The 24,987-nt window shown below is 36.5% G+C and overlaps 1 protein-coding gene and 1 long non-coding RNA gene across 3 annotated transcripts in view; one reads left to right on the top strand and one right to left on the bottom strand.

Annotated features, from left to right (window-relative positions):
- The window catches only part of gpc6a (glypican 6a), a 248,045-nt gene extending 236,197 nt beyond the window's left edge, over window positions 1-11,848 (top strand). Inside the window, exons 8-10 of one of the 2 annotated variants that reach the window (XM_067442225.1) lie at window positions 283-413; window positions 4,848-5,023; window positions 7,447-11,848. In XM_067442225.1, the coding sequence (XP_067298326.1) occupies window positions 283-413; window positions 4,848-5,023; window positions 7,447-7,643 (504 nt within the window). In that variant the 3' untranslated portion in view covers window positions 7,644-11,848. The remainder of the gene's footprint in view (window positions 1-282; window positions 414-4,847; window positions 5,024-7,446) is intronic. The other variant, XM_067442226.1, reaches the window with a different exon arrangement.
- Window positions 730-24,106, bottom strand: LOC137073585 (uncharacterized). The gene is made up of 3 exons (XR_010904788.1): window positions 23,992-24,106; window positions 4,841-4,956; window positions 730-2,090 (listed from the first exon to the last, which is right to left on the bottom strand). It is a non-coding gene; the product is annotated as an uncharacterized lncRNA (long non-coding RNA).
- Window positions 24,107-24,987: the final 881 nt, after the last annotated feature.

Here is a 24,987-nt window from a genome sequence, read left to right as displayed (position 1 = left end):
AGGATTAGACTTGCACCTGGTCCCCAATGAATTATCTAGCAGTGTTGAAACTGAAAAAGTGAAGCCAGAATGAGATTTCCATGCAAATTGTTGGCCTCATCTTCCCCTCCTTTATAATAATCCCAACCCAATCCATCACATAGTTCAAAGTGTGCCTAAATGTTCGTTCTCTCGTTGTACATGTTTGTGGTGTTGAATATGATAAACGGATTCTCTGTGTGTGTGTGTGTGTGTGTGTGTGTGTGTGTGTGTGTGTGTGTGTGTGTGTGTGTGTGTATCCAGGTGATCGACATTAAGGAGAAGTTAAAGGAGTCGAAGAAATTCTGGTCGACGCTGCCAGACGGCATCTGTGCAGAGGACAAAGTGACTGACCCAGATGAGGAGCAGTGCTGGAACAGCCACACAAAGGGAAGGTACGACGGTCACCTTCAGACGCACCTTCCCCTGGGTCGCATTGCAGATTGTTGTGTTTCAATGACACCTTCGATGGTAAATGTTTTAGTGATATTAGGTCATAGGCAAATACAAAACGCCCTGTTGGTTCAAAACACACGGTTGGTGACGTCTTGGGCAGCAAATCATCAAATCAGAATGATTTCCGAAGGATCATGTGACACTGAAGACTGGAGTAATAATGCTGAACATTCAGTTATGATCACAGGAATAAATTATATTTTACAATATATGAAGAGTTCAGATGCAGAAGCCTCTAAATCCGTCTGATGTTTTTCTTTAAAATAAGCATTTTTGTCCGGCCTCCGTGTATAGGTTTCTAGCTCATATTCTGGTACTTCTGAATGGGCTGAGGCTGGGATTTAGTGGGTTTGAAGTGAAAGTGTTTTATGAATGTATACTATATGCAGAGAGAATTCACTCAGTATTGTCATCTCATTTTTGACTAAAGTAGCTTTTAGAGGCTTTTGCATCTGAACTCTTTATATTCTCATTCTTTCGTATTCGTGGTCTTTACTTGTTTGAGACAAGTATATTGACAAGCAGTTTTGAACACATTTATTTAAGCTGTTTTTTGCACACTTAGTCCTTTTTCAAGGGTCTGTGTGATTTTTACCCCATATGTGAAAACTCTAAACGAACCATCTCGGGAGGTGGTCTGGGTACGGTTTGCTTTCAGCTAACTGTACGGTTCCCTAAATAGTCCATTGTGAACACAAATCAGGCTGGGCTCACTTGACTTTTTCCTTTAGCATATTCCAATGTAGTTTGGTCATCAGATGCCACTGTACAAATCGGCTGTTCATCATGGCTGCATCTTCTGGTAGATCTCTACAAATTGTTAGTTCACAATATAAACCTGTTTACTGTAATTTCAACCGCTTCCGAACTGTGTAAGAGACATGGCTGCACGCTTTGCTAGCATGCGGTTTTACAAGCGTGCACCATTGCATTTAAGGTGCACAAACAGTTTTGTCTTAAGTGAATGTAAAGATCTGGGAAAGAAATTGTGTATCAGTGTATCGGATCTGTGCATTACTGTAGTTCTTAAAGTGACAGCAGCCTGATACAAGAATCAGGATAATCATTATCTTTTATTCATACACTGGAGAATATGCAGAGGTCTGAGGCCACATTGTTACTTAAGTGTGTACTCTTTCATGGACAGTGTTAGCAAAGAGAACTGGGTTATTTTCACTTGGTTCACCTCTGGGTTCTCTTAGTCTGAGTTTGGTTCTTTTGAAGAGACTTTTAAAAAATGGTCCAAGGCTCAGAAAAAAAAAAGACCCAAAAAATTCCCAAAGATGTATAAATCAACAAACAATTAAAAACATCACAGTGTAAAAATAGCCTTTAAGACATGATCATTTCTGATTGACAGACCTCTTGTTTTACAGTAGCTCATTCCTTCAGTTCATTTCTGTTGATGGGCGTCTGATACACACCATGATGTCTGTCACTCCGTCTGCCCGCCTTTGACAGTGTGCCAGACGGCTTGGCGGAAAACCCATTCGCTTTTCAGCCTCCACAAGTGAAAATATCAGCAGATGGTGCAATATAAGATGTGTTTCATTTTCTTTCCAAGCGACCTCATCATGTAAATGACCCGTACTGGGTGAAGAGGCTTTTTAGAGCACCTAAAAGACAAATTAACACAAATGATAAGACTTGGTGGAGCTGAAATGCATGCGATGGGTTTTATTATTTTTTTTCAATATTTGTCAGATCTGGTCTCCACGGAGTACAACAGTCTCATTATTGGCTAATTACTGCTTTAAAGCCACACGGTTTGCATTTGAATAGGAGCAAATTTGCGATGGCGCAACCTGGGAGCATTCAACAAGTTTCATTTATTTTCCCACAAAGCACCACCTGAAATATTAATTAGGCACAAACAATTACCTCTTGCTAAAGCGCTTATTAGGAGATTAGATCTCAATAGAGTTTGTTACATGCATAATGCTGCAACATGTGTTTATACTGAACCGCAGCGCTCAGATAAAGAGAAGGCGAAATGATAAATGCGATTAATTCAGTGTGAATCACAGATTCTACAAACTTCATTATGTAGATCATTTCAGTCTTCTCCAGTTCTGCCTCAGGTAATTATTGTGAAAAATATCATTGTGATTATATATATTTTTTTTAACTTCACCACAGGGTTGATTGTTATTATAATAATAATAATAATAATAATAATAATAATAATAATAATAATAATAATAATAATAATTATTATTATTATTATTATTATTATTATTATTATTATTATTATTATTTATTTATTTATTTATTTATTAATTAATTAATTTATTTATTTATTTAATTTTAACTAAAACAAAAAACAAAAATATTTTCTTAATTGAATTAAACTAAATGTTAACTGAAAAAAATATTAAGTTTAATTATTTAATTTTTAATAACAAAACTGCTAAAACTTATTGAAAAATGTAATGCATTTTTAAAAATGTTATTCAAACTTTTTGTGTAATATCTCTATTCTAAAATAACACTGCTTTACAGTTATATTTTAATTAAATGTTAAGCAAAAACTTGTTGCATGGTGTTGGGTTGTTAAGCATTCAATACGTTCAAAAAAACATTTATTTGAATAAAATACAATTGTGATTTTTTTTTTTTTTTTTTTGATATTGTAAGAATGTTGAACCATTAACAATCAAATCAAATCACAGTAATTTGCTCCTTGCATTGTGGATGGCCATTATACACCCAGCTCAATGCAACGCCAGGTGCAAGGCAAGAGTTTTTCAGTCCGGCACTGATCTCATTTTTACGTCCAGCTCCACGTTGTTTCAATATCAAATACACTCGCGGCATCTGTTCACCCATGGGTGTGCTGGTCTGAAAACCAGGTGTGTTCAGGCACATTGTTGCCGTGTTGCTATATTGAGGAACTGAAAATGACTGTGCCATTGACCAACAAAAACCTGCTCTAAAGTCAATATTTAATGTTATTTAAAGTGTGTGTTAGTAATATGCGCCTATAGGCCAGTTTGATTATTACACAGGGATGTGCAGCAGCACACAAACATTTGTAAAAATTAAAAATAAAAGGATTTCTCTCCGGAGAAGCTTTTAGTCTTTCCACACACAAATTCCTCCATGCAAATAAAAGGGAATGAAAGATGAGACTCTGATTGGTTTGTTGCTAGTTATGCCCAAAACACACCCATGACTCATTAAGAGACTAGGGATAACCCTTTTGGACCCTACGCCTAGTGCGCAGACTGCTTTTTCCCGTCGTTAAACTAGTAAAAGTGGATTTGGATGCACCCTAAGAGCACCTGCGCCATGAGCTTCAGACCGTGTGCTCAGATCAGGCAAACCGGGCGCTCAATGCGTTCTGAGTATTAGGCCACAGGCAGAGCTGTTCTGATTTGCTTTAAAACATTAACACTATTTCTGCAAGAAATACAGATCTACAATAGCTGTTATGTTTAGCACCTTTACAACCAAGGTGCTTTTCACACTATAGGTGAAAGTGCAAATCACAGTCTCGCATTATTCCTGTTATACAACACAGGGCGACGAAAAATGCTGACATACTGATGCACAACTGAATATTGCAAATTAAGTCATTCCGCACTCCCTGTAGGGCTGCAGGGCGTGTTAATGTGAACGTGAGAGGTGCTGATCCTGCTAAAGCGACTCCTGATGGGGTCAGGCTTCAGTCAACATCAGCGCCTGCTCACGTGACCAGCTGTGGAGGCACTCGTCTTTGAGCTTTTGTTATAATAGGGTGGAGAAAGTTCATTTCAAGGCACATTTGCTGAGATAAATTATGAGTTTTATGAATTAATCATAAAACGGCCTGGATGTGTCACTAGAAATCAAGAAATCATGTTCATTTCCAATACTTATATCACTGACAACAGTAGTCCGGCCAGGATATTGCCATTATAAAGTTGTTGTTGCAGCCCTCAACTGATGTTGATGTTGTAATGTTGTGTTTTGCCCTGAAGCTCCGCCCTCCACCTATCTACCAATCATGAAGTCAGTATTGTTTGGGCATCCGGGTTGCCAGATCATTTCTAGTTACCACAGCAGCAGATCAATAAACGTTCCTGCTGGATCCTGCAGATGATCTGGCAACCTCGAGTCAGGGGGAGGGGGAGAGGGAGACAGCTGCAGTACCAGTTTTGGCCACAATCTTATAAATACTTTTCCTTTAATTCAAGTATTTGTTAATACATTTGTGTTTATTGACTTTGCTTTAAGATTTTTAATCAAACAGATTATACTGAATCGTAGTTTCAAAAAAGTGAATAATTTATGCGTTTTTTGAACCCCAACCATGAATTGATTTAAAAAATAAATAAACATTACAACCCCCCCAAAAAAACCCTTTCAAATTTTTGTTTGTTACCTTGCAGATATTTTCCTGAAGTTGTAAAGGACGGCCTGACGAACCAGCTCAATAACCCGGAGGTGGAAGTGGACATCACGAGACCAGACACCTTCATCAGACAGCAGATCATGACCCTGCGAGTGATGACCAACAAGTTACGAAACGCCTACAACGGCAAAGACGTCTACTTTCAAGACTCGAGTAAGTCAACTAATAAAGGGTACAACAGGCTGTTCACGTATACAAATATCTCAAAGGTGAAAGAGTCACCAAGTTGAGCTCTCCCAGCACACCACACTTGTCAAGGAGACGCATGCGGCATACGTTCTGTTATTGACACGCATTTCGGTTTCGACCTACTTAAGATCTGACATTCTTAAAGGAATAATGCATAGATGAAAATAGATTTCAATTGCACAGATAAAAATAAACCCGAACTGGCATGCACATTTACACCCTTCTTAGATGCAAAAACTCTCCAGCATGTGTTATTCCCTGTAAGCAGGCCAGCCTATCCCTCACACGTCCACAGGCGCCATTAATCATACGGCGGCGTCAGAAAGCGTCACACAGCGTCTAGACCCTCTGTCAGCGTCAGTGAAATCAAATCCCTCGTCCGTCAGAAATAGAGAGCTGGTCGGGACTGACACCAACAGGAAGCTGAATTATGATAATGGAGTGTCAGGTCACATACTGCACGATGCTAGATGGTCCATACGCACGTCCTTAGGTGTCATTTATGTTTGAGTTCATCTGGAGTAACACAAAACCTAGGTTATATGAGAGCCAACAATAAAACTCATTCAAGAAATCCACTCAAATACAAATTATGTGAAAATAAGAATAAAAACATAATTAATAAAATATATTATTTTTAGCAATTTATAATGTATAAATAATAATACAAATAAAAGGCAATTATTAAGCTCTTTACATTAACTCATATATAATTAAAAATTATATTAGCATATGTATTGCATTGTTTTGGTGTTTTACAATTAATATGTATAGAAATGGAACTTGAAAAATAAATACAAAGCAAAAATATAAAGAAATATGCAACAACAAAAAAAATCACATGTATTATGTATAGTAATATAAAAATAATAAACAAAAAAAATTGTGACCATTAAGACTCATTAAAGGGGTGATGAATTAGGAAATCAACTTTCCCTTGAGCTTTTGATACACTGTAAAAAAATATTTAGAAAAAAAGTTACCTGGTTGCCTTAAAATTTTGAGTTCATTGAAATTGAAATTTATAGTTAATACAATGAACATTTTTTGAGATTCGACAACATTTATTAAAATATTATTAAAAGATTTTTAAAGCATATTGGGTAATTGTGTGTGTTTTATTTGTGATGACGCAGTGAAACATGCCAAATAGTGTTATATTCATGATTTATCACATTTTTTATGTGGTTCAGATACAAAAATATTTTGAGTTTCTATTTATTAAACAAATTTCCTTCATTGTATCAACTCAAATTTTTAATTTCAATAAACTCAAAATTTTAAGGCAACCAGGTTACTTACTTTTTTAAGTTAAACCAACAAAAAACAACCAACATTTTTTACAGTGTACATAAAAGGTCATGGTAATATAAGAATATCCTGTAAGTTTCAGAGGTTGTTAGTCAAAGAAAAGCTTTTATAGACACCAGGCCCAGAAAACGATTGTGTGCGCATCTTAGCGTCATCGCACGACGAAACACGGCCTCTACAGCACATCTAATTCAGGAGCCCCGCCCACCGACTCTTGGAGCTGCCAAGAAGATAGCAAGATATGGCGCTATTCCTGGTTGTGGAAGAACACAGTCACTGCATAGGCTTCCTTCAGATCCTAATATTAGGAATGAGTGGTTGAAGGGATACTTCACCGCTTTTTCATATTAAACTATGTTATTCCGTTAACTAAAACGAGCTAACACACACCTCTCTCGTCTCAGTGAGAGCAGTTCATTCATTATGGTACCAAACAGAGATCAAGTTATAGCTCTCTAAGAGATACTGAATTTGGGATTTTCTTTATTTGTCAGTTATAATCATCAAAATTAAAAGAAATAAACATTTGAAATATATCAGTCAGTGTGTAATGAATGAATATAATATACAAGTTTCATTTTTTGAATGCAATTAGTGAAATCAACGTTTTGATGATATATGACCAGCACCTGTACAAACACAATGTAATTTATGATATGCACAATAAAATAACTTTAAAAAAAGCAATATTTCACATCAATAATAGGCAAACACAGTGAAAAAAATATTCAGGTGAGCTGCCATGCAGTAGCTGACTAACTTTCTGTCAGCACGCATGTCCTGATTTTGCCGTGTTAGATGTGGATTTTGTTGATCCAGGAACAACATTTCAGTCAGAAAATGTAGTCCTAACCATATCCCTACCCCAAACCTAAAATCATAGAGAACTGATGTAGAAGCACATGACCCTGGCTGTAAGCACAACTTGATTCAAACTGTGGACTCGTCGCTCAAATCTGGTTGATTTGTTGATTGGACTGTTGATCCAGGAACATGTCCTGTCAATTTCATTTTCAGTTTGCTGGCATTGGTGCATTTCTTCTGACATTTACTTTTTTGCATTTTCTTTGCGTCAGGCGATGAGGAGAGCGGCTCGGGCAGCGGAAGCGGCTTCACGACAGAACCTGAAGTGATCCACACGGAGCCCCCCATGTTGGAAGCAGACAAAAGCGACCCGCAGCCAACGGCGGGCGCGGCCCATCGGCAGAAGCCGTCACTGCAGTTACTAGCGTCTGTAATGACCCTCTCGACGCTGCTCCTGCGGTGGAGATAATGGCAGGAGGGGGCAACAGCCACACGGACACTTAAGACAGACGCAGCGTCGCTCGCGCTGTTAGCCTTTCCGTAACTGGACGTTTTCCAAAAAAATATAAAGAAAAAAAGCCCATGAAAAAAAAGGAGAGCAAGCTAGCTAGCTAAACACAAGGAGAGCGAGTGAGTGTGTGAGAGGAAGAGCGAGCGCGAATCTTTGCATCCTGCTTTTTCCAAAGAATGCTTGGTGCAATCAGAAGCAGCTTCTCTTTTGGCCAACTGCTCTCATTTCTAAATGAAGTTACTTTTCGGATGAAACGTGGCTGCCGTGCAAATGGGGCCACTTTCCACATAGCTCTTTCGGAAAAGAATGGGAAAATATAAAAATATATTTTTGTTTTCCTTTTATACTTCATAAAATGAGACACGCTCTGATGTTTTTTCGCCCCTCCTGAATTCATTGTACGGTAAAAGAACAAAAAAACAGGCATTATAAAGAAAAAAAGTGACAACAAAAAATCTATATAATTCAACGTGTTTATGTACCACTGTGAGAATGCATGGGGAGGTCATGAGTAAATGTTTTTAACTGTGATTTTCACACAATTTTAATGCTTTTACTCTTTCTTTTGTTGAAGTGATTTTTTATGTTATTTGCTAAGGTGGCGATTTGAGATTATTTTATAAGACATTAGACAGTTTTAGGTGAGCGTTAAAAGAGTCTGGTCGAGTTTCCCCTCCTGCATAATTCAAAATAAATGACTCATATCTTAATATATACTAAAGGTTTAGTTATAAAATGTTTTCTTACAGAGAAAGATTTATTTATATTTCTAATATAATTATATATTTTGGCTTTACCAGTTAGCAACTTTTATTCAAAAGCGCACATCTAACGAAATATAGCTCTTGCAAAGAATGATGTTTTTTGCCCTTTTCAATGCAAACACATTCATTCATTTTACAAATATGTTCTTTTGCCATTTCGAACCGAATATTAATTTTCTTTACCCCGTGCGTAATTTCGATTTGGGAAAGCCAGCGATAAACGCGACTAAGTCATGTTCCTTACGCTCATTTATATACTTGTCATTTTAATCAATTATGTATGCACAACCCTCATTTACTTATCAACAGCTTTTTTCATCGTTCTGTCTTTAGATGTAGCTCACCATATCAGCGTTTCACGTTTTATGTGTAGACAATTACAAAATTGTTTTGTTGTGAATCGATGAGCCTCATTCATGAAACTAAAGAAGGTTAATGTTCTGTGAAATCATTCTAAAAATATATAAAAATGCAAAAAGCTTCTTTGAATATACAGTACTGGTCAAAAAGTTTGGAAACATTGTTTTTGTTGTTTATGAAAGAAGTTTCAAGTTTCATGCTCATCGAGCCTGCATTTATTTGATACAGAAAAGAAAAAAATAGCTTACTGTGAAATATTACTACAGCTTAAAATAATGCTTTTCTATTTTAATATACTTGCAAATTATGCAACGCTAATTTTTTTCAGTATCATTACTCCAGTAATTCTTCAGAAATCATTCTTATATGCAGATTTATTATCAGTGTTGGTTGTGCTGCTTCATTTTTTTATATAACCTATGATACTTTTTCAGGATTCATTGATGAATAAAAAGGTTAAAAGAACAGCATTTATTCAAAATAGAAATATTTTCTAATATCAATTTTTACAATCAATTTAACATCATTGATGAATAAAAGTATTTATTTAAAACCATTATTTTAAATTGTAACATTTCACAACATTACTGTTTATGTGTTGCAGGCTTGATGAGCAGAAAAGACGTCTTTCAAAAACATTAAAAATACACTGTAAAAAAATGATATGTTCAATAAGTTAAGACAACATGTTTTTGCATTGTTTTAACTCCTCAAAATAAGTTAAGAAATGTTAACCTTTTTTTATTACTTACACAAGATGTAAAAAAAAAAATGATGTCAGTTTAACATAATTTAAGTTGAAATAACTTACAAGTTACATCCAATAAACATCCAAGTCGACTGTACTGAAAAAGTTTTTTTTACAGTGTAGTAATGGTTCCAAACCAGTTTATTTTATTTAAATAATTTGTAAGCATTCGTACTAAATTTGCTGCATCGAATTGAATGAAATTGCATCAGAGGTTTGTGGCAGTTTCAAGGATGAGGCCCGATGAGTCGCTATGAATGTTACAAGGGCACGTTGATTTCACTTGTATCTGTAGTTATGAATGTTTCCAATCCAGTGCAATTCACATCCAATGTACACATTGAACAAACTGACAGAATCGCAGTTTAATGGCTCAGACCTCCCGAAATGAATGCTGGCATGTGTTAATGTATCGTTTAATGACAGCCTCTCCAAACAGCTCGTGTTTCATGGAAGGACACCATGCATTCACCCAGAGCCGTAAAGCTGTGCGTTACAGTATGTTCAAAGCCGCCTGCTAAAACACTTTTCATCATTGAAATGCAAAGATGCTAAAAGATCACTTTAATGTCCTCTTCTCAGAGATGCATGAAGGTTGAATGAAAGCATCAGTGAGGACGGGTGGCGTGTGGAATATAGACACACAAACGGCTTTGAAATGAAATGTGGAAGAGAGAGCGAGAGAGAGAGCGAGAGAGAGAGAGAGAGAGAGTCCAGTGATGCTCTAGCGCATCTGGTTTCGAAAGCAGGACAGGTAGCAGAAGACGATGTGCTCTTTGCTCATGCCTGGGTACTTTTGTCTTCCCAGAAAGGCTCAAAAAGCACCTCGTGGGTTTTGGAAATGAGAAATTCAGTGAGCCAAGAGAGAGGGCGCACTGTGGAAAGGTCGAACACGCCGCTGTGTCTTAAAGTCAACATGAAGTCAGATTTTGAACCCTGTTCACTTCTTCAAACATGTTAAAATCCACTTTAAAGTCATGTTTTTTTCTCATTTATTATGAACACTACAGAAGTAACATTAGCCATTTTGTCTTGATTTTAAGTGTAAGATGGAAATATAAAATGCAATTGAAATTCAGACACGTGCATGCATTTATAAAACACTGATCTATTCATTGTTGCATTACCAGTTTCAGATGTAACGAGGAATCTGCAAACATCATCTTAACTTTGGTTACAAGTGTTGATGAGAAGATACAATGCATTATAAAGTACTTTATGAATACCCTTATAATGCATTAGACATACATGCTTTGAAGTGGCCCTATTATGCTCCTTTAAATGTTTCCTACATGCAGCCAAGGTCAAAAAAACTAATTACATGAATGATCACCTCATTTCTTAAGGCTACGTTCACACTGCAATCCTTAGTGCTCAGTTCAGATTTACTGCTCAAAACTGATTTTTTTTTTTTTTAAATGATTTTTATAGCTGTTCACATTGTTTTAAATGTGGCCAATATCAGATTCCAGTGCCAGCAGATCATGGTTCTGGACTGACCCGCATGCACAAAAGAATGATAAAAACACGTCATGCACACTGTCATACGGAAGTAAACACAGATGACATGCCCACTCAATAAAAAACAAAAAAAAGACAAGAAAAGAAAAGAAAAGAAAGCAGAGTTTTCTCTGCATCTCTCATGTTTTGCTTGTATATAGAGCTTTCACATGTAATACGTATGAGCTCTGACACATCCCTGTCCTTCACTGACTACCTTTCTCAACGTCTTGATAACGTCTGGAATGTAAAATCTTTGAAGTGACTCCTATGAGCACAGAATTGTGACGAATGTTGCTCTAGAATGATGTAAAAGTCGTATGAATTCTGATATGACTGTTCAGACTGAGGTCGGATTGCAAAACATCTGACAAGGATCAGATTTAGCACCACACATGGAAGTGGCACAAATCAGAATTGAAAAGATCAGATTCCATTGTTTATGCCATTCACACTGTCATTTTTTTAATTTAAGCCACATTCAGTCTGAATTCAGTCTGACCGTAGCCAAAGAGTCTGAAAACGGTTTGTTTGAAGATTCGGTTTCTCTAAACCCCTCCCTTCTGCATGCTCGCTCTGTTGTAATTAGTTAGACAGTGCAGTCTGTTGTGATTGGTCGACCACTTACAGCGCACCTCGGAAACATTAGAATATCTGAACTACAGGTCCGGATCTTCCTCAGCACTTTATATACAGTATCAAATGGAAACAAGTCAATTTCGCAAAAACTCCCATGAATTGCAGAAAAGTAGTTTTTTTTTTTTTTTTTTTTTTCAGGGAAATCAAAAAAGAAATATTTTGCAAAACTGCAATTGGAAACACTTTTTTTTTTTTTTTTGCATTTACAGGTCACCTGGCATACATAAAAGTCACATGATCATTCTTTAAAAGATTCCACGGTATATTTGGACAAAAGATTAGACTTCTTTATTCTTATATCAGACAGCAATATAGTGTCGGCCCAGATCCGCGCCACATCTGGATTCCAAGCGCACCAGGTGTGGGCCGGATCTGGGCCGACACTATATTGCTGTCTGGGGAAGTGCATGGAAAGTGGATTTGCAGCGCTGAAAACACAACAATGTAGACAACACAAAGCAAACGCTTTGTGCAAAAACGCAAACAACTTCAGAGTTTACGGGCAGGGCATAGGAGATTGATTCATCAACCCAAATGAAGACCGTAGACTGCCATTATGCAAATGTTTTACAGTGTTACATGAGTATGTAACAGGAAGTGAGACTGTAATTGCAATGGACTCATTTCAGCAGGTCAGAATCGATTATGTCTTTTAGGCGACAAAAATTGTGTGCCGTGCACGTTGATATTTAAAACTTTGTGGACCTTTTACCTTCACAAACAGCCATTACACTACATGAAAGGAAATATTCAAAAACGCATAATATGGGGCCTTTAAGTCAATGAAAAGCTCATCAGATGATTGTCATGCCAGCTTCTTTTCAAGGAAAACAAAAGTGAAGAATTCCCAAAATTGGTTCCAAAGGGGCTGGTCGCAATATTGACCACAAAAGGGTGTTTTAGTGTAAACGCGTTTTTCTTCCATTGCCCTCCATACTGGAGTCAGAATCTGAAGACGGTGTTGTTGAAACGAGCATGTCACGTAAAACTTTTCCTAACAGCTTGCGTGTTTCTACTTGTGGTCTGAATGTATATGGCTTTCCTCTTTTGTGCGGAGATGATATTGATTCAAAAGGTATCAGCTATTTTACTGGTCTTGGAGGATGCGAAGACTAATTCGTCAAATGTTTATTTTTTATTTTTCATGTTTTAATGTGTTTGAAAAAACTGAAGGACACAAACCAGATCCGAGCACTCAGAGTGAACCCCTTTCTAGTTCTTTCTTTTTTTTTAGTTTCTTTCCACATTGCACTTTGAAATTGAGTTCCACCTTTAGATCTTTATATGAGAGGAAAAAATAAAATAAAACCGAAAACGTTTACATGTGAACAAGTACAAGCCATGTCAAATCCATGTTTGAGAAGATTGTGGTCTGAAAATGAACGTTGTTCCTACTGAAGCACGCTGCTTTGAGCTATTATAGGTGAAGTTTTAATGCGACGTTTATGTCGTGCAAGCAGACATGCCTTACAGTTTGTTTGATTTGTTGTTTTTTTAAGAAAAAAGTACTAAATGGATTGCATATTTGGATTTTGTTACTCTCTCTTATATACGGACAAGTAATGAAGGGGTGCAAATAAACATTTTATATGAAAAAAAAAAAAGGTTGTCATTTTGTGTTCTTTCATCACATGCATTTAGTTAATCAATTTGAATATATTCAGCTGCTGGTTACACTCATGCAACCTTGAAGTTAATAATAGAACAATTATTTAATCATGCATCATTACTCAAGCATTCATTCTGCAGATCAAACCAGATTTTGATGAAAATGCTGATGTGATCAAATTTAGCGTGAAGGAAGGAAAATCTATCAAGGCTTTAAGGAATAATTACTTGGATAAAAAGTGTTTATGGTTTAATGGGCAATCTGAATGAAAATGCATGATGGGCATAGGTGTGTAAGGCTCAGGCTGGCCCCGGGGCAAAAAAATAACAGGGATTGGACCAAACAAGCACATTTAAACTAAATCTAGTAATAAAGAATGAATTGATGAATCGATTGCGGCATTAAATTTAGATCTGCTCATGTTGCATTTTACTTTTTTATGTATTTTACAGTGTTGCGCACTATAATCAAAGTCCCAGAGTCATTTCGCTTGGCGGCCATCTTTGAAATGCCTCTCGGGCACACAAGTGAAGCTCCTATCTCCGGCAAACAAACCTTGAAGAGTGATCTTGAAGAGTGTCCAAAGAAATATAAATAGGTTTTTCTATTTTACCACGTATTTTTGCAGCATTGAGAGCCAGTCACAAACATATCTGATGATTTATTGAATGCAATTGGCCAATCAGACCAATAAGTTAGAATCCCTTCGCCACTGAATATGCCAGTTTTGTCCAGTCTGCACACTCAAATCTCCTTATAATTTAACTTGTAGCAAAAAGTGTAGACATTATGTAGACTCAAGACATTCACTCTACAGGTACCTTAAACGATCAGCAGAACTTTGTGAGATTACGATGAATTAAGATGAGTGACCGTTTTCTTTTTGAGTGCACTTTCTAGAAAATAATCCATTCAGAATTTGAAGAAAACATGTTTTGCAGCATTAGACAAGGCATTCACCTTTTGCTTGATTATGATTGTGATCTCAAACAGCATATTAAAGTGTCCACCATATTTATTTTCAATATTTTGCATCGTCCAGCCTCTCTCTCTCACTGCACACAACTCACCAGCTCACAACTCTTATAAAATATAAATTATATAAATCTATTTGTGCTGCAGCACTGCAGAATCAAGCGCTGCTGTAACCACCTATTCAAGTTTTAATGAACCATTTCTCTCAAAACTATTTACTGCAGGCCTTTGGTGATTTCTTCACTCATATGGGAGGGGAAAAAAACTACAAATTTAGATCAGATTAGAATTATGTGCATGAGCACCAACTGATGTCTTCACACACATAAAATGTCTTTCTAAAACATTTTTGCATATGTATAGGGTTCATTGTGGAAGCATTATAAGTTTGTCCCTGTCAATTAAAGTCTCGCAGGTCATATTTGCAACGCCTCCGGGCAGATCTTCAGGTATTCAAGACCAAGTCCTGTCTAATTAAATGTGGGAATCCTCAAGAACTGCTTGCCAAAATCACATTTATTTAGAAGGAGGGACTTACTCAGCCCCATACACTATGTTGAATGAGAAGGCCTGGCTCTCAGGCTCCGCTCTAATTCATCCCAAAGGTGTTCTGTCGGGTTGAGTTCAGGACTCTGTGCAGGCCAGTCAAGTTCCTCCACACCAAACTCACTCATCCATGTCTTTATGGACCGACACTGTGCACTGGAGCACAGTCATGTTGGAACAGGAAGGGGCCGTCCCCAAACGGTTCCCACAAAGTTGGGAGCATGAAATTGTCCAAAATGTCTTGGTATGCTTGGTAAGGGGCAAAGCCCGACCCCTGAAAAAAAAATCTTCTGAATCTGATTTCCGAGTAATTAATAACAGATTTCATTTTTGGGTGAACTATCCCTTTAACAAATGTTTCACCAAAGGGAACACTGATCACTGTAATGGTGACTTAAAACAGAAATATTTTACAACAAAACGATATCTACACTTAATGGCGCTTAAACATATTGTTACACTATTTTAAGGTGTCTGTGTTACCGTTTTATACATTTAAGTACTTATACATACACTTAGTTTAGGGTTAAGGTTAGGATTAGGGTTTGTTCAGGATTAGTTGCCTGCCATTATGCATGATTTATAGTTAGTCATACATAATTAAATAGCAAATTATGCATAATTACATGCAACTAACCCTCAACCAAACCTCAAACACTGTAAAATAGTGTTACCAAACATATTTTAAATCTAAATTAATAATTGCATGCCCTCATGATCCCCCATAGGTATTCAAGAGCAAACATTTGCATATTTAATGTGAACTTTTAAAGCAACATTTAAAATAGACAACGTATTATATCAGTTACAGCCGCTGCAACTCTTTGGACTTGCATGACGACAGTTAAAGCATTAAATTCGGCAGCCCCAAAAATACTAAATCTAAAATAAAGTCAAGCTGTACTGAAAATGTCAAACTAATTATATTTCAAAATGAGTAATACTTTACCAAGTAACATGTTCATAAAATGTATGTTGTCCATTACCATTAGTTTTCTACATTTACTAAGATTTTTATATCTAACATTAACAAAGGTTAATAAATGCTGTAAAAATATATTGCTCATGTCAACAAGCCAGAACATTTTCAATCACATATGGCAATGCAGGAAATATGATTCTTAAACTTCTCACTGAAAACATGACAATTTAACTGTATGAATAGTTATAAAACAATAAATTAACTAATGTATTAACTAATGTTAACAAATATGACAAACAATAAGAACATTTTAAAAAGGAATGCAAAATAATAATACTTTTCTTACTGAAAATATGACCATTTAACAGAAAAATACTGTGTAAAGGATCCCTAATTGGGTGTCTATCAGAGGTATCATTTAAATCAAACTCAGGAAATGAAACTCAATCCTGTGACTCCTCGACCCACGCATCTCATTATTTCCCAGCACGCACTGCAGCTAATGACCTCACAGGTCAGAAAACCATCAGGCGCGAGGGGCCACCTGAATATTTGATGCGATAAATTGAAGTTCCAGTTGAATTATACTGAGTGTTACTCTGGAACACCCCAGTTTAAAATATTGATGACATGATTTCCTTTTTTTAACAGACCTCTCGAATGAGTCACGCTGAATATACGCACGTAACACAAGGTAACTAATAGGCTCTGTGCAGTGCACTTCAAGAGCGCTTCTGTGTTGTCTAGGTAGGCAGAGCACTTGATTTTGGAACAGAACTTAAGTCTACACAGAGTCAATATCCCATATGACGGCAAAAATATTGTTAGGCATTTAAATAAATTGCTCAAAGAATGTCATGCATTATGTTGTTGCTGTTAGGCAACATAACTATGACTTAATCAGGAGTTACAGATACTTGGCAAGCGTGCGAGCGCTGCACTCGTTTGATGATTCCCAGTGTGTCCGTCCCTGCAATCTGCTTTCCTTCAAAGATTTTCCGGGTAAGGCATACCAATACTACTGCCTCCATTCCAGTTAATTTATATGCTGGCTTAATTTATTTAAGAGATAGTGGGCGGTAAAAAGGGAAGGGCACGATATTAAGGATATTAAGGTCAGAATGTACAAAGTGAATGTGCTCTTTCATAAAACCCTTCTTTTTCTAGACTAATTGCGAATGGCCTTTGACTTACAACTAATAGCACAGGGATATTGGAGACGCAGTAATTCCCATGGAAATAAGGGAACTCGTAATAAAATTAAATCTGAGTTTTCAATTTTCCATTCCCATTAGAGTTTACAAACTAAATGGGTTCTTGATTCCACATGCAGGCTAATGAATTTCCAAAATAAGTTGGAGAGGGAGGGGAATTGAAACACTGACGTTTCCCACTGGAAGATCGTTCCATATAAACGTGTCCTTGTTTTATCATCCACCAAAAACACGGTGGAGAGAATCACAGATGATCAAGAACACACGGAGGAAAAAAGTCAATCATCTGATGTCCTGGGACCAACCTTAAGGTAAAGCAATTATTTGCGAATAATCTCTTGATTACATGATTCATCAGACCAGGCCAACTTCTTCCTTTTCTCCGTGATCCAGTTCTGATGCTCACGTGCCACTGTTGGTGCTTTCGGCGGGGTCTCCCATGTGGAAAACACATTGCTGATTCTTTCCCAACATATATAATGAAGAGTTGAAATTGTGTATTACATAAACAATGGGATGTGCAGGACTACCTGACTAGTCGATTAAACTAGTGCTACTATCATCCTTTAATCAATTTACCTTTCTATCAGAACCAGCATTAACTTCTTGAGCAGTTTGAGCTCCAGTAGCTCGTCTGTTTGATCGGACCACACGGGCCAGCCTTCACTCCCCACGTGCATCAATAAGCCTTGGCCGCCCATGACCCTGTGGCCGGTTCTCCACTGTTCCTTCCTTTGAGCACTTTTGACACAAGAGCTGCAGTTTTGGAGATGCTCTGACCCAGTCGTCTAGCCATCACAATTTGGCCCATGTCAAACTTCCACAAATTATTATATATATTTTTTTTCTTTCAGATGACTATTTCCTAAGTTACAACGTATGAACAAAATACTTGTTTTGAACCAACACCTAAGTAAGTTTAACTAAATAAAATCGTTATCAAAAATAAAGATCATTTAATCGATAAATCAATAAAATTGTTATCAAAATGTTTAAAATATTCTTCTCCTGTTTACTCAAAATAATAAATTGACTCCTAAATATTTATTAAAGCTACATTATTGCCTTTGTGAGGAGCATGTTGGAGAACAGAATCCATCTTCTAAAAGCTTTTGCAGACTGACTTTAATATCATTAAACGTATGCTTATCAAATGCTTTTCCCTTCCATACGCCATATGGTGTTAATTCAGGTGGTTTTTAAATATCCTGTTCAGTTAGCATTTTTATTTATTTTTTATTAAATTTGAATAGTTTTTCACGCTGCATCTTTTCAGAGAATAGTGAACAAGCAAAAGAAAAAGAGTAGATGAGGACGAAACTTTCGGAGGAAGCCAGTGATAATCCTCTATAATGATAAATCACTAGCATTTGTTTCTTTTAATTGATTTTTTCCATCATCCATCAATATTCTCTAGTCGGGTACAGATGAATTGTTCTTTTAAATGAAACTTTAAGGACTGAGAAGGACGGTTCTCTGTGCATGTGTTATTATGGCACTCAATGGATGTCAAAGAGCTGTGCTGAAGGTTCTAAAGACTGGCTCTGTAATCAGTATTCTGCATGCATGATCCAAATTTTTTGGAGAGAAAATGTAGCTTTTGAATGCCACAAAGCTATCATCATCCCGTGAATATGAATGAATGCTGAATGCAGTAACTGACTTTGACTGTGAATTGAGAGGTGCTCTTGTTTCAGAAAGTGCTACTTGAAATGCAATTGAAGACATTATGACGAGTTTTTTCCCCAAACCCAGATATCTTTAAGGGATTAGTTCTCCCAAAAGTGATTCTATCATCTACTCACCCAAAAGACATGCAAAAGTCATAATTTCTGAAAAAACTTTTTTTTTTTTTTTTTTTTGTAGAAATGTCACTTTTTCCATTAGTGTAAAAGTAAATGTGGACAGAAGTTTTCAAATTCTCAAAAAAAGCACCATGTGGTTCATAATATTATGTATTATAATTTTTCCCTCCGCTATAGTTGTCAAATTTAATTTGTACTTCAGAAAACCATAAATTTTATATTTAAAGTGGCCCTATTATGCTTTTTCAGATATTACCTTTCATGTAGTGTGTAATGGAGCAGTTTATGAATATAAAAACCAACCTTTCAGACACTGTGTATTGTAATGTATAATATGAGAAAAGGCTACTTTTTTTTTCTTTTTCTTTTTTACACTTTGGAATCCAAATCGGTAATCCCGAGTCATATTAAAGATTCGTTCAAAATGAGCGAATCATTCATGAACGACACGCAACCAAGATTCAAAAATGGATATCCAGAAATTTTCAAAATGACAATTATCCATTTGTAGTACATTTAATCAGCTTGTGACACTTTTCAATCACTTTTCAAGTGGACAAAGAGGCACTCTGGACATTGTTGTGATATTAATTAATCACAGGCAGCTGGTTTAATGTAGAGAGCATGTCGAAACCCTGTAAAAAAGCTGTAATGATGCAGTGTATTTTGTGTTCAAATAGAACATTTTTGGTTTTATTGTTTTTATAGTTTAGCAAAATTGTCTGTTAATGTCGGCAGCCATTAGGCTACACTTGTGGAAACTACAGTCCAACTTATATTGTCTTTCTTCTGTTGATTACAGAAACTGAGTTCTTTAAATTAAAATATGTGGCACCAAATTCACCCTTCTGTCGTTAATCTGCACCTGCCTCATTAGCAATTGGCAAAAACTGAAATCGACAACTATTTTGATAATCGATTAGTCGGCTTAAGTAATTTTTTAAGACAACAGTCAAATTCTTGGATTCCAGCTTGTTTAATGTGAATATCTTCTAGTGTGTTCTCTCATATGTGCTCATATTAGCCACCTCGTATTAGTACGAATTGCCGTGAGATCGGGCTGCATACACCGGTAGGCAGTGGCCCACCTTACCGTGACCACGATGCAGTCCCCCAGAATTTATAGTTTACCCACCTCTTTTTTTACCACTACACCTCTGCTTTGGATGTATGTAACCCTATTGTCGGAGACTCTGAAACAACATTAGGAACCTTTAAAATAACAGAGGCACTTTGAAGTAGCTCAAGTAAAGTCAATCTACTTTAGGGAAATATATACAGTGGGTACGCAAAGTATTCAGACCCTCTTCAATTTTTCACTCTTTGTTAGATTGCAGCCATGTGAACAAATCATTTAAGTTCTTTTTTCTCATTAATGTACACACAGCACACCATATTGACAGGAAAACACAGAACTGTTGATTAAAAAAGAAAAACTGAAATATCACATGGTCACAGCGAATCATCTGCCTCCATTCCTATTCTCTGTATCCTCTTATCTCAGACAGACTACCTTCATGTCCTCCTTCACTACATCCATTACCTAAAAAAAGATATAACTTTCTAATTCTAAGCGGTATGTGTGGAGAAAACCAGGCACTGCTAATCACCTGTCCAATAGAACAACTTCAAGAATGCTCAAGAACTCAGACTGGGCCGGAGGTTCACCTTCCAACAAGACAATGAGCTTCAGATCTGTCAGTCAGTGCAAGTGAGATTGTTTTTAATGGACAAATGAATGCTACTCCTCTCAAAAAACATACAAACAAAGATACTTTTAGATGTTTAATTGCTATTTGGAGCATTGTGATCATTAGACAAGGACTTAATGAACTCATTTCCACTTGTTTTGCCAGTAGCTTGAACCAACATTTTGCCAGCTCTGGTCACATATACTGTATACTCTGAACTACGCATTAATTAGCAGTACACAGTAAAAAAGTTGCCATCTTGAACCGTGTCCTAACTACACATTGCGTATGTGCAATAAAAGGCATCTTTCCCATGTTTGTCCAAACCAGCCATTACAGCAATGCTCGATTCTAGTTTAGAAAGAGTTTCCATTTCTGCGACGCCGCGGCGCGAATAACACAAAACATGGCAATGATAATCGTAGGTAGTGTTTATGGGCTTTATTTAATGTTAAAAGCATCTAATGTAATGTTGAATATCATTTAGTGCTCACAGCTCTGTAACGTAGGTGTACTAAAAGCAATAATGGATAATTCACCTCAGATCTGGAAATGAAACAAATGGAAAGAAGAATGTTCAAACTGTGAACAAACAAGTATATTCTATGACAAAGACAGTTTTAGTAACTTAATATGTATTTTTAGTAATGTTTAAATGGTTTAATATTTGTGAATTATGTACTTATCCTTTTCCCATGTGTTAAATGATGACTTTAATAGAGTAACTGCCCCTTTAACAAAAGCCCTGACTCTTTTTTTTTTTATTATTTGCTGATCCCCTGACCTTCTAGACAGAACATCCCTGTGTTGACGTCTGAAACATGCCACTGTTACTGTCACCTGTGTGAAACATGTTTAACCCAGTTCACAGTCCCGGCCCTCGAGTTCCCCTCGCAGCCGTTCCTGAATGGCTTCATTATTCCTGTCCGGTTCCCATGACAGACCCGCTGCTGTGTATCCCAAAACCTCCACCTCCACCCCTCTCCCTCACAGCAGTGCTCGCTGGATGAGAAACGACTGAAAAGCACCTACTGGCAAAGAGGAAAACCCCACGGAGGATCTGTACACTGAATACTAATGAACACCACATGAACAGGATCACAAAGAGAAGAAACGGCTCCAGCGGTGACTCGAGAAAATGTACTAACCATTTCTTGAAATTACTAAATAACAATAATAACAACAACAACAACAACAAACGCATTATTAACTGGTGTTCAGTCTGTTAGAAAGTCTATATTAATATTTTAAAATACATGAAAAAAAAAATTATATGAAAAAAAAAAAAAAAAAAAAAGAGCTGATACTCCCCGCCGCCTTTCCAGAAGAGGGTGGCGCCTGTACAGGTTGCGATCCTCTGACAAAAACTATATTTGTTTGGTTTTGATAATCAGAACTATCAGTCTGTCAGATATATGGTTTTCTGAGCGCACACACCTTAAGCACGCGCACAGAAAGCTGTGTGTCAGAATGGCGTCGCGTGAGTATCAAACTACGTTATTTCATGTCTGATTGCAGTTAAACTGTCAAATACACACAAGGTGATGTCAAAAACACACACAGTTCACATAAACACAGTCAGTTCTGTCTGTGAACGTAAACAACAGGGAAATAAATCACGTGTGTATTAAAGTGACAGCAGCGTAATATACAGTACCTAGTGCTATATCTGCTGTTAATATGAATCAAACAACAGAAGAAAAGCAGAAAATCACTCACTGCTCTGGAATGAATAACTTTAGTTTAATAAGAATACATTTCTTACTTGAATGCTGCTGTTAATGCTCTGGTGAGGAGCTTAACATAACGGAGTATACGCCATTAAGGCGGAGTCAGCAGTCATGGGCGGGGCCAAAGCAAATCTGATGTCACATTGCATAGAAACTGCAAACAGCTTGTTGTGAAACACTGCTTATGATTTATGGGGAGTGGATTTTTTTTTACCATTATAGGGTGGTTGCCGACGCACATTTGTTTAAAGACCATGTAAGAGAAAGAAAGAAAGAAAGAAAGAAAGAAAGAAAGAAAGAAAGAAAGAAAGAAAGAAAGAAAGAAAGAAAGAAAGAAAGAAAGAAAGAAAGAAAGAAAGAAAGAAAGAAAGAAAGAAAGAAAGAAAGAAAGAAAGAAAGTTCTTTCCTCTCATTCGGTACTTGACGATTGTGACTTTTTGATGTCAGCAGAAATGATCTCCCTTTCTCCTGATCTGAACTGGAGCTACTGCGGGAAGTGCCGGAGCTCAAGAGAGGTTAAGTCTTAAGCACGGAGCATTAAAACAACGAGTCTATAAAGCAACAGTAGGAAAGCGAGGTGCTCCGCTAAATATAGCGTGCCCTTTTGAAAGCTGTGGTTCAGCGATCGCTCAGCCCGAGAAACAGCAATTAAACTCTAGCCTGACAGGCCTTGTCATGGCGAACTCTACTCTGCCTCTGGCTCATTTCACTAGACGAGGAACTGCTGCTTTTGAGGAACAAAAGATCCCGCAGTAAACATACATGGAGGTGCATATTTACTTATTTTGCTGTTAAAGGGTGGAGTGTATTGGGTTTACACTGGCTCATGCTCTCTTATCAAAATGACTTTCAAAAGAAAGTGTAGATGTTTTGTGATTCTGGAGTGCTTTTGACAGTGCATTGTAAATTCAGGTGTATTATCAGGTAGTTATGCACATACATTATCACTTCAGTAAAATGTAAATCAATGCATGTGTTCAGCTGTGAAGTTATTTTCTGTTAATACTGTAATATAAAGCAGAAAAATCGGCCTATTTTTAGTTAGAATGAAATGAAATAAAAACACCTGCGAAAACTGTCAGTCAGATAATTAACGTGCTGCAGGTTTTATTCTTCACTGCGGTTATGTGGTTATGACAATCAGTCGGGGTAAAGCGTGTTGCCTAGTTAATTGTGAACTCCGCTGGGTAATTCATTTGCAGAAACACAATAGATGTTTCATGTAGAGCAAAATGTCAAAGGAACTTTACGACAGGTCTCCAGTGACGGCGAATAATTACAGAAGGGGACTGGTTGAGTTTTAATTGAGAAGGGAAACATTGCTCTGATTCTTCTTTTGTTCCTACTTTTCCAGCTAATACTGTAATGCCCATGTCAGCTGTGAATGTAATAAAAACCCTCTATGATAATAATAATGTTGATGATGATAATAAAAAGTATTTTATTGTGATTAATTAAACAATTGATGAAGGCTCCTGGCCAAAGCTGATATATTAAAACTGCACGTGCTACTTTGAACTAACGTTAACTATACACTGCACAAAATCCAGAATTATATTATAAAATCAAAATCAATTATACACACTACTGATTTTAGGGAGGGTCATAAACATTATATTTTCTAAACCACTTAGCAAAATGCACAACATGACATGCGCATCTCAGATACTGCATTCCAATAACATATCACTCAGACTATAGCGTTTTTTATAGCGAAGAGTCGGAGAATGGCAACTCTGGACATCTTAGTAGCAGATAAGACAAAGATAACGATATCTAATGAAAACACAATCCATGAACAACCTTATAGTTCGTCCTGACGTCGCTGATTACCACAAGAGTTCCTCTGAGCAGAATCTTTTGTCCATAGCCATCAGATGTGGTAACAGTCCCCTCCAGATCCACAAAGCTGACAAAAATATGCATTAAAGGGTTAGTTCACCCAAAAATGAAATTAAGACCTCCCTCATCTTCAGGCAAAGTTTAAGATATTTAATTTTTTAATATAAAATATCTTAAACTGTGCTTTGAAGATTGTCTTACGGGTGAGGAACGACATGAGGGTGAGGAGTTAATGACATCAGTTTCATTTTTGGTGAACTAACCCTTTAAGCACATGGAGAACAAGACAAATCTTTCCACAAACATCAAAACATCATCTGTTCATTATTTGCATTAAATCATACAATTAAATTACCGTTCTGCCTCTTTATACAAATAAATTTGCCTCAGCATACATTTCTTCAGTAATAAACAGAAAACAAATGTTACTTACAGTTGAAAACAATATGGACTTTTGCTAACAGCCATGTACCTGCAAGGTAGCCATACTCTCTTCCTCCACTGATCAATTCACTTTTTCTAACCCCAGCATCAATAGATCGCCCCCTAATGGTGAGGAATGAAATCAGAGATCAGGTAACAGGCTGTGAGACTCTTATAATAGTTATAGCCTCACTGTAAAAATAAAATGAAAATAAATAAAACCCTGCTTCCTTACATTTTTAAGTACAACCAACATGGATGTTTAAGTTATTTAAACGTAAATTGCATTAAACTGACATAAAAAGTCGTAGCTTTTAAAAAGTTGAAAATTGCAAGCTGCAATTTTTACCTTTTTATAAGCTAAAACTTTTTTGAAAGTTAAAGCAATGTAAAAACATATGTTGTCGTTATAACTTATTGATCGTATAAAATCTTACAGTGTATATATATATATATATATATATATATATATATATATATATATGTATATATATATATATATATATATATATATATATATATATATATATATAT

The sequence above is a fragment of the Pseudorasbora parva genome, chromosome 4 (assembly GCF_024679245.1).
Source record: "Pseudorasbora parva isolate DD20220531a chromosome 4, ASM2467924v1, whole genome shotgun sequence".
Classification (NCBI taxonomy): Eukaryota; Metazoa; Chordata; class Actinopteri; order Cypriniformes; family Gobionidae; genus Pseudorasbora; species Pseudorasbora parva.
The sequence above is the reverse complement of the archived record's forward strand: the minus strand, read 5'-3'. Positions and strand labels throughout refer to the sequence as shown.